General features: G+C 42.5%; 1 protein-coding gene across 1 annotated transcript in view; it reads left to right on the forward strand.

The window, feature by feature from the left end:
- Nucleotides 1–19,746, forward strand: part of SEMA5A (semaphorin 5A) — a 549,553-nt gene that overhangs the window by 439,238 nt on the left and 90,569 nt on the right. Inside the window, exon 13 of the mRNA XM_069556145.1 lies at nt 10,846–10,963. Within this exon, the coding sequence (XP_069412246.1) occupies nt 10,846–10,963 (118 nt within the window). The remainder of the gene's footprint in view (nt 1–10,845; nt 10,964–19,746) is intronic.

Below are 19,746 nucleotides of genomic sequence, written 5' to 3' on the forward strand. Positions count from 1 at the left end.
TCCAGCAGAGTCATTAACTCACACACCCAAGTCCTGGGCAGGGTGGATAAGGAACAGACAAAACATGATGCATAGAACATAGAACATAGACTCCTAAATTAAGAAATATGTCATACTACTCTTCAGTAATATTCAGGGGAAATGGGGGTTATGTGAAGTAGGATGCTTACAATTTGGGAGGAATTCTCTATTCTAAAAGGAATTCTCTGTTCTAAGGAAAAGAATATCAAATACTAACAAAAAAAATTCTTGGGTTAATCACAGAATCTTACAAGGTCTCATGAAGTGAGGAAGTTCAGTCTGCATTAGGATCATGGTACATCCACCTTTGACAATGATGTAGACATATATTTGATCCAGGTAGAAAATGAAAGCAAAGAAAACATATGAGTTTCATCTTGCAGAGATGCTATGGGCTACCCCCACAACCTTAGAATTATGAGTACACTTTTTTCCTTCTCTTTTTTTGCCAAATGTGTTAATGTAATCATACTGTCATTACAATGGAGAATAAGTTTCTAAGAACAAGAAACAGTGCAAAGAATTTTCCACAGGTCAAATCCGCTAGTACAGGTTCTTAGCTTTCCTTAGTCACCCAACAGGTTTTGGGTTTCACTCTCTGGTTGGTTTCCTAAATGATCATGGTACTGTCTTCTAAATGGCAGTCTGGGTTCCAAATAGTCATCTTGGATAGAGTGTTAAAATCAGTGTAATTACCAACCTTTTCTACCTCATTTGTGTTGAGAGGCACAACTAAAGGTTTCACACTGCGAGGTTTCATTATTTAACGTCCACTCTACTGGCCTCCTGTTTTTGAGCTTGCAGACTGAAAGCTATGTAATGAACTCTATTCCACCACTCCTTCAAACTGGGGTGCTGGAGAAGACTCCTGAAAGTCCCTTGGAGAGCAGGGAGATCAAACCAATCAATCTTAAGGGAAATCAACCCTGAATATTCGTTGGAAGGACTGATGCTGAAGCTGAAGCTCCGGTATTTTGGTGTGAACAGCTGACTCATTGGAAAAGCCCCTGATGCTAGGAAAGATTGAGGGAAGAAGGAGAAGAGGGCTTCAGAGGATGAGAAGGCTGGATGGCATCACTGATGCAATGGGCATGAACTTGGGCAAACGTCGGGAGAGGGTGAGGGAGAGGGAGGCCCGGCGTGCTGCAGTCTATGGGGTTGCAAAGAGTCAGACATGACTGGGTGACTGAACAACAGTGCTCTATGGGAGAGTTTGGGCTGCAGCAAGCTTATAGGCAGTGCCAGATTTTTGCATCTGAGTAATTCTCAGCAGAAACACCTTGGCTTTTATTCCCTGAATCCCCATAAGATTGTATTTGCAGCCTGGTCCAATGAATTAGTGATTCTTAAGGAAATCATCATCCCTCTGTCAACACAAAGCAGCTCCCATATGGAAAGATCATGAGCTCTGGATTCAGGTGGATCTGGATAAGCCTTTAGCTTGGTGTGTGATTGTGAGCAAGTGACTCAGTGTGTTAAGTGTTAGTCACTGAGTCATGTCTGACTCTTGCGACCCCATGGACTGTAGCCCACCAGCCTCCTCTGTCCATGGCATTCTTCGGGCAAGAATACAGAAATGGGTTGCTGTTCCCTTCTCCTGGGGATGTCCCCGATCCAGGGATGGAACTCAAGTCTCCTGCGTTGCAGGCAGATTCTTTACCATCTGAGCCACCAGGGAAACAAAAAGACAGAGACCATATAATGGGTCTGACAAATAAAAAGAATTCAGTGTGAGAGGCTCCTCTCCTTTCCTGCCTGAGTATTATATTCAGTTCATGCAGGTCCTGAGGAGCCAGGGCTACTGTTATACATGTGTTTTGCCTTTGTCCAGATATGTTTCACTTGCCTCTGGACCAAACAGAGGGCACACTGAGCTGTCAAGAATTTGTTCTTCCACCTTTAAACAACTTCACATTGTCTGAGATGTAGGGGACCCATCAGGCTAGATTCTGCTTCTCGCATTCAGTTATTTACCTAGCTCTAATCTGTTTGGGCAAAGGGATTTTCTACCAGGACCACACTCTGTGTGTAGGTGAGTGATGTCAGCATGGTCCCATCCAATCGGCAGGTGCATCTGTCAGTGGAAATTCAGTAATCCCCTGTTTCAAGTGAGTGGGTACCTGTCTTTACAAGAGGGGCTGAGGTTCACACACCAATAGAGGCTGACCAGTGCCAGGTGTGAGGAAGGTCAAGCGCTTATCTTTGGTTCTGTCACCAGGCCCCTCCCAGTGGTTGCAGAGGGCAACAGAGAATCCAGAGGCCACGTGGGCAGTACACTTGCCTCCACTATTCTGCTGAGAAGGGTGGGTTTCCTTCCTGGGGTGGACTGTGCTAACACCTTGGCTCAAGCCTCATTCTCTCAGTCATGGGCAATCTGTTGAGTGAATTGTAAGAAGCCAACATAATATTTCCCTCCCCACTCTGGACTTACTTTCCTATAGGGTTTGGTGTTAAAATTAAAATATGTGACTTGACACCTTGTACATTCTTCAGGTGCTACTGTTGACCCTTTGACCTCTCCTGTGTCCTCTGATTCTGCCCACTAAACCCTCATGCGAAGAAGGGTTTCTCTTGATTAAACATGAGGGGGCCACAAAGTAATTGTGTCTTCATTGTTTTCCTTGATTGGCCAGGGAGGAGAGGGGACTGGAACCTGTAGTTACCTCTCTTGTGCAGAGTAGAGAGGATAGGATACCAAAGTGTAGACTTTTCCCTGAAAGAAGACTCCAGTGATGCTCTTCTTTTTCTCCTGGCACAGGTCGCAGCATTTTCCCATCACTTGGAAATTCCTTCAACAGCCCTGAGCTGGGAAGGGCCCATGTTTGCCCTCTGGGCCCCTTTTGTCCCTAAGTACAAAACTGGACAGCCTGCCTTCCCTGGAGAGTTTCACTTTCAAAGGGCAGAATGGCCTTTCCAGAAAATCTTTGTATTTGGACAAGAGAAAAGTCCCTAGTGACTGAGGTCCACCCAGAGGCCAAAATAAACAGCTCAGTAATCTATGTGGGAAAACTGGGTGAAACGGGACTCTCTGTATCACATCAGAAACCAAAATGGATCACAATTGCTCAATTTCCAGGAAGCATTTTTGCTTTGCTTATTTCAGACACCCCCCACTTTTTTCACTATTTGTTTAAGCTATTAATTTTCCCATAATGCCTCACTGCAAAACTTATATCAATCTAGCTCAGTTTTAAAACAAATTTTTCAGGAAAACCTGAGTGTTCTATCTCCCTACTAAGATTTTAACTAAAAACCATTTGCTTACTATTACAAGCAGTGCAAATCAGTTATTTAAACTTGATGATAAAAGCAAATTGAAATGTGAAATACCCTCATTTTATTTAATCAATGTAATTTAATGATAAGCCAATAATGCATAGTTTTTAATATATTGAATGTTAGTGACTAATTGAAATTCTAGTTCATTAACTTTCTCTACAAATCATAGCCTTTAGAATGCTATGCATCATGAGTGTGGACACATTTTTATTGGTAATTATGTCTTCTGTTTACTTGGCATGTGTCCTAACTTTAAAAAAATGCTGTTTCAAATGTACGTGTATCTCAGTTCTTCTTGGGAGTTATGAATTAATCTTCTAGTAGATGTCATATGCATCCAATACACCATGGACAAATTCCTCATGCTTAAGCAAAGCACTGTTTTAATTTCATCACTACGCTTCTCTGGAATCTTGAGGAAACTTCGGCCCAGCCAAGCTGCTTGGCTCACCTCCCTGATCTTGCCATGGGCACGTGACTCTGTGTTGTCCTTCCCAGAGCCGTAAGGACGAGGGATGTTCTTCTTACTCAGCTAATCCCCAGCTTCATTCAAGGGCCAACTTCCTGGAACTCATTTGGGCCACAGCTCTGTCCTCTGACTCCTGTAGCTCTGGTTGTCTGGACTTCTTACTTAAAAATCATCAACTCTGGTGTCAAGCAATGATCATGACCATGGTCTTCCTCCCTCACTGGGCTGCAAGTTCATTCCTGGTTCTTGTGCCTTCAAACCACGGCACTGTGCGAGCATATGCTAGTAGCTAAAAAATCATTATAAACTGACCCAAATGTGTAGCTGAAATACCCAAAGGAACACATCCTGGTATGACACATCCCCTTATTAAATAAAGGCCCCAAGTTAGTATTTTTGGAATACAATGTTTTCAGACGCTCTCAAAAATCAACCGTATATATTAATTTGTAATTATATTTAGAGGTTAAGGATAAAGGGCTTCCCAGGTGGCACCAGTGGTAAAGAATCCACGTGCCAGTGCAAGAGAACAAGAGACAAAGTTTCAATCCCTGGGTCAGGAAGACCCCGTGGAGTAGGCGATGGCAACCCACTCCACTATTCTTGCTTGGAAAATTCTATGGACGGAGGAACCTGCCAGGCTATATAGTCCATGGGGTTGCAAAGAGTTGGACATGACTGAGGACACATGGATGCATTAAGTAGAACAGCTATGTACATCCCATCTCAAAATACTTTGCTCTGTTTGGTTGATTTTTTTTCTTAACTACATGATGTAATTTAATCTTCAGAACAGCTGAGTGAGGTGAGCATTATTATTCCAGTTTTATAGAAGAGGAAACTGGGGGAAAAAATATGTTCCAGTTAGATTTCCCAGTTGAGGAGTTTGTGGATGTCTTAGAATGCATTTTTCAGAAAGTGAAAGTGTTCGTTGCTCAGTTGTGTCCAGCTCTTTAGGACCTAATAGATTATAAACCACCAGGCTCCTCTGTCCGTGGGATTCTCCAGGCAAGAGTATTGAAGTGGATACCATTTCCTCCTCCAGGGGGTCTTCCAACCCAGGCATCGAACCTGGGTTCTCCTGCATTGCAGGCAGTTTCTTTACAATCTGAGCCAGGAGGGAAGCCCTTCTTCAGGAAGGTTACTGTCTAACTGGAATGTCTTTATCTTATTTTTAGTAGTGTGATGCTTTTAATGCAGCTCAAAGTAAAAGCAGATTCTGAAGTATATGGTGACTTAGTAATTAAGAATAAGGCACCTGAGATTGTCTTAGAAATTAAGGCACTATCATTCATGAACCGATAAATTATTCTCTCTCTCACTATCATCATCATGATAATACAAATAAATAGTGATATTTGACATGTGATTGATTCTTGCGCAGAATTTGGGAAACACTTTAAAGATGCATGCAGCATTTACAAGGAAACCTAAGTCCTGAGGGAGGGAGGCTGGAGCACTCAGCAGATTCTACACAGCAAGCTTCTTCCAAAACCCCACCTCCATTTATTGGGTGTTTCTTTAGACTCTCAAGCTCTCTCCCAGCTGGTCTTGCTGCCTCATGCTGATCTCCCTGCTAAACTGTTCTGTTTTCCCTGAAAAGTATCGTGTCGATCACTCTAGTCATCTTATTGGCCCCCGCTTAAATGCCTCTCTCCACATACTTCCTCATCCCCTTTTCCTTTTTTTTTTTTGTTTCCTTTGCAACTGGCTGTTGTTGTTGTTTCAAGTTTATTTCCTTCACTAAGAGGTGAGTTCTTCGGTACACTGACTGTCTTCTTTTGTTGGCCTGGTACACCCATCACTTTCAAGGTCAGTTCACAGCAGGTGCTAAGCATGTGATGAAGAAATGAATGATGGGAACACTTCTGACATTCCATGTTTCATGAATAAATTTTGTTGATACAGTAAAAATTCTTAATATCAAAAATAAGTTGACATAATGGCAGTTAGTGTGATGGAAACAAGCCAGATGAAGTCATCGATACTTAATCTAATACACAAGAGGATGATGTTCAGTATTTAGCACCAGCTTTCCAGAAATACAGTAGAAAGATTTTGATGACTATGCCTTTCTTTTCTATTACTTAACAAATAGCATAACTGTTAACTTTAAAAAGTAAAGGAAGAATTTATGTAAATTTTAATTTAGATAAATTTCCTGTAAAAAGGAAAGTAGTTTATCCTTCCAGAGTCAAGGCCTACCTCTAAATATATATTTGCTCTAAAATATGCTTTTCAATAAATGTGTTTTCAAATTAAATCATGGATTCTGACCAACATTTTTTTTTTCTGAATTCAGATACTTTCAGTCCCCAGAGTAATAAGTTAGCTGAAAATAATCTAAAGTTCTTAACAAAATAAGAAAAAAAAATATTATTGAAAAGATTCATCACAGAAAGAAAAACATTTTCATGGTGGAATAAAGAAAAGCCACTTCCACAATGGCTGCATTAGTAAGGAGTCTGTGATTTTCGACACGACCTCCTTCAGAGACCCACCTTGCAAAAATAGGAAGTCATTACTAGTTTTCCTTAAGGTGTAATTTAGAATATTGGTAGAGATCATTAGAATGTTCCTTGTGGTATGAAATACTTACTGCGAGGAAAACATGTTTATATATAAATGGTATTTTTAATGAATGGGCTCTTATGATTATAGAGAAGTTTTAGTGTTTTAAGTATAAGTTTAAGAAATTGCAGAACCATCAGTAGTATCAGAAGAAAGAGATGTTATTATAAGCTGCTTTTCGTATAAAGCAGCTTAAGTATTCCTTGGAACCCTGTGGCATCGCTTCAGTTCTACAGGCAACTTTGCAAGGGGAAGTTGCAGGCAAAATTAGGGGCTTGGTGAAATTTCCTTCTTTTTGGAAGGTGAAGTTTGCCTCACGGTCATGTTGCTTTAATTTAAAAAAAAAAAAAAAGGGCATGAAATCGAATCCAGGCTTCTCAAATAATTCTTGAAGCCCTTTTTTCCCACCGACAGGAAAGGAGGATCAAACACGTAGCAGATGTATGCTAAGCATCCGGCAGGGACGTTTCAGTAGGAGTAGGCGCTGGCCCTGCCTGACCCGGTCAGCCCACTGGGATCAGAGAAGGTAAAACTTAAGACCAAGATGGCAAGCAGCCAACCAGGCTTTCCCAAGTAAGGTACCTCTTAAGCTGCAGGCAATCAAATAACTTTCTTGCCTTGCTTCTCAACTCAAAGTGTTAGTTGTTCAGTTGTGTCCTACTCTTTGTGACCCCATGGACTATAGCCCGCCAGGCTCCTCTGTCCATGGAATTCTCCAGGCAAAAAGACTGGAGTGGGCAGCCACTCCCTTCTCCAGGGGATCTTTCTGACCCAGGGAGCAAACCCACATCTCCCGCATTGTAGGCAGATCCTTTTCCTCTGAGCCACCAGGGAATCTTCCCTATAAAACCCCTTCTTAGCTCCTTTGCTCAAAGAAACTCTTGAATGGTTTAGTTTTGTTGCTGCTGTTCTTCAGTCACTCACTTGTGTCCTGCTGTTTGTAACGCATGGACTGTAGCCCGCCAGGCTCCTCTGTGCATGGAATTTCCCAGGCAAGAATTTCCTGTTCTAGGGACTCTTCCCAACCCAGAGATTGAACCTGTGTCTCCTCCATGGGCAGGCATCTTGTTTACCACTGAGCCACCAGGGAAGTCCCACCAAACAGTTTAATAGGCCTCAGTTTATCTTTTAACAACTACAGGGTCACTTATCAAAAAGTTCCAGTGAGGTGATGGTGAAGGTAACTGACACTCCTTTCCACCCAGCCTGGTCCTGCAGTGAAAAGCACCAGTTTTAACCCTTTGAACTTTGGCTGGTTAATAAACAATAATTGCATAGTAACTTAACCAGCCATATTTTTCTCTATTGCTTGATTTATTACCTTTGGATTATCATCCCCAACTGTGGAACTTGGACTTCTCCTTTGTCTCCGTTCTATTCTTTGATTATTTTTTTCCCTTTTAAAATGAGACTAAGTGGAGTAGCTAATGGGTGTAGTGTATTTAAAGCTTTTATGAGGTTTAAACGAGGAGATAGAGATCAAGTTCTTAGAACAGCACTCTTTACAAGGTTAGCATATTTGATTTGTTAATAAGGGGTTTTAATATCATGAATATTAATGACATTATTATTTAGACTACCTCCCTGGCCCCATGTTTGATGATTAGGTAAGAACTTGTAGTCCTACTCTCAGTGAGCTGTAACTCTATAGCATCTTCAGTGTCTTATTGTTGTTGTTGTTCAGTTGCTATGTTGTTCCCAACTCCTTGCGACCCCATGGACTGCAGCATGCCAGGCTTCCCTGTCCTTCACCATCTCCTGGAGCTTGCTCAAACTCATGTCCATTGAGTCAGTGATGGCATCCAGCCATCTCATCCTCTGTTGTCCTCTTCTCCTCCCACCTTCAATCTGTCCCAGCATCAGGGTCTTTTCTAATGAGTTGGCTCTTCATATCAGGTGGCTGAAGTGTTGGAGGTGGCCATAGTCTCTTGTGAGCTCTGTTCTAACTTGGTAGACCTTGTCACTCCCAGGCTGTATTCGCTGCCTTTGCTCAATACCATGTCCTGCGTCCCTGACCTCCTGGTTCTTAAGAGAAAGTGTCCAATGGCCTCCTTGTCTGTAGGAAGATCTTCTGTACCATTCTGGCACTCTCACTGTCTTCTGTCTGCTTCCTCCCTTCCCACATCCCCTGGATTTTTTTTGTTTTTATTTTTGGCCACACGCCATGGCTTGTAGGATCTTAGTTCCCTGGCCAGGATCAAATTTGCTCTTCCTGTTCTGGAAGAACAGAACCCTAACCACTGGGCTGCCAGGGAATTCCCAGCCTTCTATTGTATCTGTTGCTGTTGTTGTTGGCCAGAAATCTTCATCTAATCATTCCCATGTTGTATATGAACTCTTTCATTGAGACAGAGCTAGAATAAAGTATCTACTGTCTACAGCATTTATGATATAGTATATTGAATATTGTAGACAGGGCTATACTAAACCACTATTAAATGGAAAATTTTAATACATTTTTTAAGTCTGTTACTCAAAAGGAAGACTTCTTTATTTTATTATATTTGAACCAGTCACGTGACAGGTTTGGGGGTGTATTTGTCCTTGGGCAAATTTTAGAAATTGTTGGTGTCACTTTCTTCTCATCAGTAAAGTTGAAGTAATAACACCTTCCTCATTAGAGTTGTTTAAATGGTTAAATGATGTAGTAATCTTATAGATCACAGTCTGTTTAATCAATAATATCTATCATTAAGTGGCTGAGGATGATGTAGTAATGATGATGGTGGTGGTAATGATAATGATTATGATGATAAATAAAGCAAAAATAGTAATACCTTCCTATGAAAGCTGTTAGTGTATCAATGATGCAATAATTTTACTTATCACAAGTGATGCCTAGATGCCGGGAGCCAACGTGAGGAATCCCGCACGTGGAAAAGGTCATGAGGAAGGAGGCCTGACATACGCAAAGGCGGGATCAGGCCTCAGGGGTCCCCCTGGACATTCTCGAACATCTACCCCCAAAACCAGAGTCAGCCTACCTTACTGCATTATGTTTTCACCTACGCTTCTGACATTATGGGGGGCTATCCCCCACTACCTCTCTCTGAAAAGGAGCTAACTTAGAGCTCCAGCTAATAAATCTCCTGGGTGTGAGTGTTTCAGTCCAAAAACTCCTCTGATGGCCCTCTAGCCTGCCTGACAGGGTTATCTGGCCACATGTGATTGTTCACAGCTTCCCACCCGTGAGAGGCACGAGATGCCATAAACTTTCTAAATGCAGATTCTTTTGAGAAGTTAGAAAGTTATTAGTATAGTATTAGTGGGTCAGTTAGAAATTATACCAGTGGAGGGTTTCATTGTTGAGCCAATATTTGCTGCTAAGCCTCCATATCCCTTGCCCCTTATACACACTAATTGATATAACTAGCATATAGGAGAAATAAGTATTAACCTTGATATTAATCATGTTAGACCTTAGACTAAATTCTTTTCCTGATTATAGCCCACTGCACCTTTGCCCTGTAGGAATGCAAGTTTATCTGGTACCTTCAGAGGGTGGTGCCTGACTTAAGAAAAATTGCCTTTGGAGAAAACAAGTTTTCTGGTTGACTAATCATCATCAGAAAGGGTCATAAAATGTTAGCAGGCCTCTTGGCCAGAAAATGATGTAAATCACCTGAGAACTTTGTGTATTGGAAGGAATGCAGAAAGAAAGCGTGGTTTCAATAAGGGTCAGGACTGCTGACCCCGTGTGACTTTGTATTTTCCATTTATCTCTATGTATGACTTAAAGTATAAAAGTGGCCTTGGAAAATAAAGAAACGGACCAGTTCCTGGAAAGACTGGTTTCCCTCGTGTCATCTTTTCTCATTCTCTTCTTTTCTGGCTGAATTCCCATCTGGAGCACGGAGGCTCACCAGGCCTACTAATTTTGCCTGGGCTTCTAAGATCTGAACGGGGAGGCACTTTGTGTCTCCGCTCCTCTGGGAGACCGGGAAGATACCTGTGGCCTACGTAGGTGGTGCAAACCCCCTTGTCTTGGGGTTTTATTGGTTACAAGTTATTCAGCATCTTTTCTCCACTAATTTTCCTACTACACTATTCTTTCCTAATCTCTCTTTATATCTCTAGTTAAATAATTCTTTCCTAATCGCCAACTCCATCCCCGCTTCGAATTCCCTGGATCCACCGGGGCTGGACCCCGGCACCTATTATTCATGGGATGATGTTGGTTGTGGTGGCGGTGGAGGTGATAACTAGTATTCTTGAGCAAATGTTTGACTTTAGATCATTCATAACACCAAAAGTCACCATGTTAGCACCGATAGTCATTTTCTATATCTTAGAAAAAAATAGACATTTCAACTAAAATTAATTCATTTAATTTAAATTAGATACTTACTGCTGTATGCAGTTAGCTCTGTTCTCTAATGTGCAGATGGAAGCTTTTGTTTCACATAACTAGTTCCTACATCAAGTCCTAAGGCTCAACTCTCAGCTTACCCTTTTTGTTCCAGCTTAACCTGCCTTTCTGATGACCCTTTGGTGTGTGTTTTCAGTGCCTGCATTGGGGCCCAGGACCCGTACTGTGGCTGGGACGTGGTGATGAAGAAGTGCACGAGCCTGGAGGAGAGCCTGAGCATGACACAGTGGGAACAGAGCATCGCCACCTGTCCTGTGAGTGTCCGGGTCCCCAGCTCTGGAAGCACCATCCCTGGGGCCCCAGTGGTCCTAACCCGCAGTCCCAACCCACCCTTCTGTGGCCTCCATTCCTTTTTGTATGAGAACCTTCCTCAGAAATCTGGTCTGTGCTTTCTTAACGCATCCAGCTCTTCCTGCACCAAGCCACACAGGATGCTGCCATCAATTGCTGTCTGTTTTTAAAAGAAATGTCTTAAGAGATGGGGCATCGCTGGTGGCTCAAGAATCTGCCTGCCAGCACTATTTACAATAGCTAGCTGTCCATCGACAGATGAAAGGATAAAGAAGCTGTGGTACATATATATCATGGAATATTACTCAGCCATATAAAGGGATGCATTTGAGTCAGTTCTAATGAGGTGAATGAACTTAGAGCCTATTATACAGAGTGAAGTAAGTCAAAAAGAAAAACAAATATCATATATTAACACATACATAAGAAATCTAGAGGACTTCCCTGTAGCTCAAATGATAAAGAATCTGTCTGCAATGCAAGAGACCCAGTTTCAGTCTCTGCATCATGAAGATCCTCTAGAGAAGGGAATGGCAATCCTGTCCAATATTCTTACCTGGTGAATCCCACGGACAGAGGAGCCTGGTGAGCTGCAGTCCTTGGGGTCCAAGGAGTTGGATACGACTGAGTGAATAACACTACGATTATGGATTCTAGAAAGATGGTACTGATGAACCTATCTGCAGGGAAGCAGTGGAAATGCAGTCATAGGGAACAGACTTGTGGACACAGTCAGGGGAAGGAGAGGGTGGGGCAAACTGTTTCCATGACAGGGTAGCATGGAAACATGTACATTTCCATATGGAAAATAGTTAGCCAGTGGGAATTTGCTGTGTAACCCAGGGAGCCCAAACTCCGTGCTCTGTGACAACCTAGAGGGGTGGGGTGGGATTGGCTGGGAGGTGGGAGGGAGGGGACCTCTGTATACCTGTGGCTGATTCATGGGGATGTGTGGCAGAAACCAACACAACATTGTAAAGCAATTATCCTCCAATTAAATATACATAAATTTCAGGGGGAAAAAAAGAGAAAAGAATCCACCTGCTAATGCAGGAGACACAGGAGATGAGAGTTTGATCCCTGGGTCGGGAAGAATCCCTGGAGCAGGAAAAGGCAACCCACTCCAGTATTCTTGCCTGGAAAATCCCATAGACAGGGAGACTCATGGGCTACAATCCATGGGATTGCAAAGAGCTGGACATGACTGAACATACACACACACATATGCTCTTAAGAGAAAATAGTGCTGGTTTCCAAGTGAAATGTAACATCTCTGTTAATTCTTGGATTTTTTGTCTCCAGAGTTTGGTGTGGACTATTTTGCCCTTTCTAGCATTAATATTAATAAAATAGTATCTTCCACACCCATCCATATCTCCTGGGAGCTATAATTCCAGAAGCGGGGAAACAGCTTTTAAACAAACTAAAGGATAGTATGATGGAACCCCGTGTGGCACAGTGTCTTCGCTACTGCTCAGGGTCAGGGAATTCCTGGGAGAAACACCCTAAAGTACACTCCCCCGGGAACCCTGTGGAATGTGGAGAAACTCCAGTCAGACTCTGAATCCAAGAACACAGATTCCACTATTGCCTTTGCCGTTATGTGTATCTGGGTCCTCACCTGCCCAATCCGGCCTTTCTTCTCCTTTGTCTTCAGAGCCGTCAGCTAAGCCATTCCAAGTTCTATTTCTCTGTCCTTGGAGAATATGAGCAACAGCTATTAAGTTCAGCACATTTAGGGCTTAGGTAAGTCCCTTGGCTGTCACCTCACTGCCCGTGTGCATTCTTATCAGCCCTGGCCTCACCCTGCAAGAGAGGTGAGAAAGCAGGGACACTGTCCCTTACGTTAAATCCGTGATAGTCCTTCAGTTCCAAACAGCTGGAGGCATCGGAACAGTCAGTCCATTTCCTATCAAGGAACCTGCTCTTTGCATTATCTAAGCCACATGTCACAAAGGCTGTCCTTCAGTTTGTAAGTGAGACAAGAAGGCAGAGTGACCGGAGGAAGGCTAAGGTGATTAAACCAGTGTCATTCCCCAATTGTTGGCACAAACTGTAGGCTTTTCCCTCTAAAGGAGGGTACATCACTGCATCCAGGCTCTCAGCAAAGCCTTGAAGGGGGTGGGCTGAGCTGCCAGTCCTTTTTGTTCTTTAGCTTCAGATCTCTGAATTTAGGAGCCAATGCCTCTGCAGTGTCTTATGAAACTGGTTCAAACATGCCACTGTCTGTGTGAAGTCCTTTCTTCTGTCTGAACCACACTGTACAAGCACAGAGGTGTTCCCTTTAAATTCTTTGCAGCTAAAGAAAACACAAAGTGTGCTATATGACATGTAGCTTTAAAAGTTCAGACATGCACTTTAGAAGAATCAGCACATTTTCTTGCAGAAGTTTGACCTTACTGTTTTAATGCTTAAAAGGGGGGCAGAAGATAACAGCGGTTCTTCTTAAGCAATAAAGTCATTGGTCCAGGGCTCAAGGGTGTTTCAGTGGCTATCTGGGACATGCTTAATTACATAATGGGAAATACACACTCACCCACTTAGTTTGTAACAAGTACATCTAGTATGTTTCTATGGTCAGAAAATGAAGGTGACTGGATATTTAAGAAGTGACCAGAGGGTTATCACTAAAGTTGCTTCTTTCTGCTGAGAGGACAGCTTCTGGTACAAACTCAGGAAAGGTCAGGGGATGATGTGGACCTACCCTGGTTTCAGAGCTGCCCCTCCACCAGCTCTTTTTGGAAAATGTGGCTGAGACGTGATCTCTGATTCACTGTCCCTAAAACACACTTAAGAAGGCTTTGGTATTCCCCCCCCCCCCGATTTGAGGTGATTTCATTACGCACAACCATCTCTCCCATCTCATCCAATGTAATTGGTTGTTTACCAAGATACACTTTTGATAAGAATATGAAAAGCATCCAACAACAGACAATAATAAATTGTATCACTTGAGCAAAGCTAAGGAAAGCAAAACGTGTATTTTCTGATTTATGTAAGTTGCCAGGCAGAATTTGGGAACTCCTATATTACCCAACTCTTGTTTTAATTATTTATACATATCTTTAAAAAAATCTCTTAGAAAGAAATGAGCTAGATGAAATGATTAGCATTGATGTAGATCAGGCTTAGAGAAGTATTTTTAAAAGCAATTAAGATGTAATTTATATTATTATTTTAAATTTTTGACTGAAATAAAAGAAAGGTTTGACTTTATGGACCCGAGTAAAGACAGAGACCTATTTTCCACTCAAAGTTCCCTATATAAAAATGTTTATGGATATCTCCTATCCAGGAGACAGGATATTAGTTAATTGACATATTGATTAATGTTCTTTTTGCTTATATTATTGTAATGTAAGCATTTTACTCAGTATAAGAGATTTCAAGTACTAAAGTTAGATCTAAATTTATATACCTAGAGTGATTCAAGTAATGTATATGTCCTAACTTGCAGTGTTGCTTAACAAGGGTGAAAGTGAAAGTGTTAGTCACTCAGTTGTGTCTGAATCTTTACGACTGCGTGGATTGCAGCCTTCCAGGTTCCTCTGTTCCTGGAACTCTCCAGGCAAGAATACTGGAGTGGGTAGCCATTCCTTTCTCCAGGGGATCTTCCTGACCCAGGGATCAAACTCGAGCCTCCTGCATTGGCAGGCAGATTCTTTAATCTGAGCTACCAAGGAAATCTACCTGGGCTTGATTTATGTGTAAATGTCATCCACACTCTGTGTGGTATGTAGGTGCATGCTAAATCACTTCAGTCATGCTAACTCTTTGCGATCCTATGGACTGTGGCCTGCCAGTCTCTTCCGTCCATGGGGTTCTCCAAGCAAGAATACTATCTGGACACATAGTTAGTAGCACAGTATGTCATACAATGAGTCTCTTTTTCAAAATACATGCTGCAGTGATTAACAAAATAAAGTAGATCAAATAAGCACCTTAATGTATTAAAATAATAGATTCTTCCCTGGTTGCTGTGTAATTAACATCTTTGAGTGAAAGGAGTCTTTAGCAATGATTAACCCTAGAGCTCTTTATTTAGACATCAGTACAGTAGACCACAGACTAAAGGTTTTACACAAGATTCTGAAACTACATTGGGAAATAAATTTGGACTTAAATCCAGTACTTCTGAGATTTTCCCTTGTCTGGTGATCAGTGCCATCCCCAGCCAGCAACATCTCCCAAAGCAGTGGCTGATTGGTAGACTAAGTGATTGGTGACCCCCTTGTCATCCACATGTTATGTTCAGATAGCCAGACAGGTATTACCGAAATCTACTGTGAAAGAAAGAAAAGGGAATTAAGGTTACGTAGGATTCTGTTTCTAAGAAACACTGAAGTGTCCTTATGGTTAGAGTTTGTCGTTATTCAGTCTCTAAGTTGTCCGACTCTTTGCAATCCCATTAACTGCAGCACACCAGGCTTCCCTGTCCTTCACTATCTCCTGGAGCTTCCTCAAACTCATGTTCATTGGGTCAGTGATGCCATCCAACTATCTCATCCTCTGCCACCCCCTTCCCCTCCTGCCCTCAGTCTTTCCCAGCATCAGGTGGCCAAAGTATTGGAGCTTCAGCTTCAACATCAGTCCTCAGTCCTTCCAAAGAATATTCAGGGTTGATTTCCTTTAGGATGTGCTGGTTCGATCTCCTTGAAGCTCAAGGGAGGCTCAAGAGTCTTCTCCAACACCACAGTTTGAAGCATGGTGAGAGTAGGAGTTGCGTTTGTTTTTTTTTTTTTTTTAATCCTGGTGGGACAGTAGGTTACAGGGACCTTAGAAACGGGGATATTTTCCTCTCAGGAAATATCTGCCTTTGTACCTTCACTCATTTGTGTAGGATCCCGTGAATTACTCAGAATCCAAAGGATCAGGCAGGTTTCCCCTCTCCCTTTTGACTGCATCTTATAGAAAGAGCCAGGTGTGGCAAGTGGGTATAAAGCCTTGGGGTGTGGATAAGCAGGGACATAGACATCACTGTGGCAGCTGGAGACAAGCAAGCAGCCGGGTCAGAGGAAATGGACACAGTTCATGCTGGGCTTCCCTGGTGGCTCAGTCAGTAAAGAGTCTGCCTGCAATGCAGCAGACCTGGGTCAGGAAGATCCCCTGGGGAAGGAAATGACAACCCACTCCAGTATTCTTGCCTAGAGAATTCCATGGACAGAGGAGCCTGGGTGGGCTACAGTCCATGGGGTCGCAAAGAGTCGGACACGACTCAGCAACTAAACCACCAGCAGTGGTTACTCTTGCCTGTTGTATTTGGAGGCATGACTGCAGAAATAAAACTCACTTGGATATATATATATATATATATATATATATATATATATATATATATATTTAATATTTATTTATTTGGCTATGCTGGATCTTAGTTGCAAGTTATGGGATCTCGCTCCCTGACCACGGATCGAACCTAGGGCCCCTGCATTGGGAGCTAGGATTCTTAGCCACCAGACCACCTTATATGTAACCTCATCTCTTCATCTATCATATTTTCTAAGAAATGCACAGTTTCCCCATGTTAAATTCAAGAGGTTTGGACTCTATGCCTTCTGTCCATTTGCAGAGGGGAGATTCCTTCTGAGGGCTGGGTGATCTGAAGTCTGGGTCCCGTGAGTCTCAAATCTTGGGACTCACTAGCTTCTGGCAAGATCCCCTTGTCAGATTTGAGCTGACATGATGTGGTTCCACCTGCCCTGGACTAGTCTCCATGGGTCGAGGGACCATCGAGGCCCCTCCCTTAGGGCTCTCAGCATCCACGTCGCAGAGCATCTACACCACAGGGCGTCCACACACCCCTTCCGCCCTCTGCTCTGACCCTGCTGAAGCTTCTAGCTCAGCTCTCAGCTTTGCTTCCTCTGGGCCGCTTCCTCCTGGCCCAGGGGCAGCAGCCTGGTGCCCACACATGTGGCAGTACCCTGCCCCAGTCATCACTCAGGCTGCCCTCTGCCTCCACAGCCCCAGCAGACCCCTTCCCCAGGAGCCTCCATCGTCACCATCCCTCCAGATCCCGCCAGCTTGCTGGAAGCCCCCCATCCTCGTCCACACCCCCTACTCTGAGATGCATCATTGGATTTATTTACAGTAATAATTATGGGTCCAGCTCCTCCATGCCAGCTCATAAACTCTAGGAGAGTGGACACAATACGGATTTGACTGGGATGTGCTTAACAATTAGGACATATCTGGTTGCTTAATAGGCACTCTTTTAATTTGTAAATGAAATGTCAGTTTGAAATGACTTTTTTAGACCAAGCCAGATCTTAAATCAAACTAGTTGACCAATCTTTCAATCTTTTAAGGAACATAAAAATGCAAGAGTTGTATATGTGTGAGTTTTAACTTCAGTTCTTTTTTTTTAATTTTCTTTTTTCAATTAATTTTTATTGGAGTGTAGTGTTAGCTTCTGGTGTACAATGAAGTGAATCAGAGTTGGATATTCAATCAGTCATTCATTTTTCAGATTCTTTATAGATCATCACAGACTACTGAGCGGAGTTCCCTGTGCTATAAAATAGGTCCTTATAAGTTATCTATTTATTATTAGTGTGTCTGTATCAACCCCCATCTCCCAATTTATCCCTCCTCCATGTCCCCCTCCCCCTCTAACCATAAGTATGTTTTCTGCCTCTGTGACTCTGTTTTGTAAATAGGTTCATTTGTGCCATTATTTTTTAAGATTCCACATATAAGTGACATCACGAGAAAGGGACAGAAGAAAAGAAAGAGGAGGAGGGAAAGGGGAGTATGCTAATGCCTTGTCAGTCAAGGGGTGGCAGGATCTTCTACTCACGTGAGAAACTCAGAGAACAAGAAGAATTGGATATTCAACCAGTCAGTCAGTTCAGTCGCTCAGTCGTGTCTGACTCTTTGCAGCCCCACGGACTGCAGCATGCCAGGCCTCCCTGTCCATCACCAACTCCCGGAGTCTACTCAAACTCATGTCCATTGAGTCAGCAATACCATCCAACCATCTCATCCTCTGCTGTCCCCTTCTCCTCCCACCTTCAATCTTTCCCAGCATCAGGGTCTTTTCCAATGAGTAAGTTCTTCGTATCAGGTGGTCAAAGTATTGGAGTTTCAGCTTTAGCATCAGTCCTTCCAATGAATATTCAGGAGTGATTTCCTTCAGGATTGACTGGTTGGATCTCCTTGCAGTCCAAGGGACTCTCAACAGTCTTCTCCAACACCATAATTCAAAAGGATCAATTCTTTGGTGCTCAGCTTTCTTTATAATCCAACTCTCATGTCCATACATAACTACTAGAAAAACTATAGCTTTGACTAGATGGACCTTTGTTGATAAAGTCCTGTCTCCTTTTTAAAATGTTATCTAGGTTGGTCATAATTTTTCTTCCAAGGAGCAAGCATCTATTAATTTCATGGCTGCAGTGACCATCTGCAGTGACTTTTAGAGCCTCCCAAAATAAAAAAGTCTATCACTCTTCCCATTGTTTCCCCACCTATTTGCCATGAAGTGATGGGACTGGATACCATGATCTTAGTTTTCTGAATGTTGAGTTTTAAGCCAACTTTTTCACTCTCCTCTTTCACTTTCATCAAGAGGCTCTTTAGTTCTTTGCTCTCTGCCATAAGAAAGGGTGGTATCATCTGTATATCTGAGGTTATTGATATTTCTCCTGGCAATCTTGATTCCAGCTTGTGCTTCATCCAGCCCAGCATTTCACATGATATACTCTGCAAATAAGTTAAATAAACAGGGTGACAATATACAGTCTTGATGTACCCCTTTCCCGATTTGGAACCAGTCTGTTTTTCCAGTTCTAACTGTTGCTTCCTGACCTGCATACAGATATCTCAGGAGACAGGTGATATGCTCTGGTATTCCCATCTCTTTAAGAATTTTCCACAGTTTGTTGTGATCCACAGTCAACGGCTTTGGCATAGTCAATAAAGTAGAAGTAGATATTTTTCTGGAATGCTCTTGCTTTTTTGATGATCCAGTGGATGTTGGCAATTTGATCTCTGGTTCCTCTGCCTCTTCTAAATCCAGTTTGAACATCTGAAAGTTTACAGTTCATGTACTGTTGAAACCTGGCTTGGACAATTTTGAGCATTACTTTGCTCGCTTGTGAGATGAGGCCAATTGTGCAGTAGTTTGAGCATTCTTTGGCATTGCCTTTCTTTGGGATTGGAATGAAAACTGACCTTTTCCAGTCCTGAGGCCACCGCTGAGTTTTCCAGATTTGCTGGCATATTGAGTGCAGCACTTTCACAGCGTCATCTTTTAGGATTTGAAATAGCTCAACTGGAATTCCATCAGCTTCACTAGCTTTGTTTGTAGTGATGCTTTCTAAGACCCACTTGAGTTCACATTCCAGGATGTCTGACTATAGGTGAGTGATCACACCATCATGATCATTTGGGTCATGAAGATCTTTTTTGTACAGTTCTTCTGTGTATTCTTGCATTGTGTATTCTGTGTATTCTTCTTAATATCTTCTGCTTCTGTTAGGTCCATACCATTTCTGTCCTTTATTGTGCTCATCTTTGCATGAAAGTTTCCCTTGGTATCTCTAATTTTCTTGAAGAGATCTCTAGTCTTTCCCATTCTATTGTTTTCCTCTATTTCTTTGCACTGATCACTGAGGAAGGCTTTCTTATCTCTCCTTGCTATTCTTTGGAACTCTGCATTCAGATGCGTATATCTTTCCTTTTCTCCTTTGCCTTTAGCTTCAATAGTTACAGCCTATTCTGCTCCATTCTGTTCTGGCGTGTTTAG

Source organism: Ovis canadensis, chromosome 16 (genome assembly GCF_042477335.2).
Source record: "Ovis canadensis isolate MfBH-ARS-UI-01 breed Bighorn chromosome 16, ARS-UI_OviCan_v2, whole genome shotgun sequence".
Classification (NCBI taxonomy): Eukaryota; Metazoa; Chordata; class Mammalia; order Artiodactyla; family Bovidae; genus Ovis; species Ovis canadensis.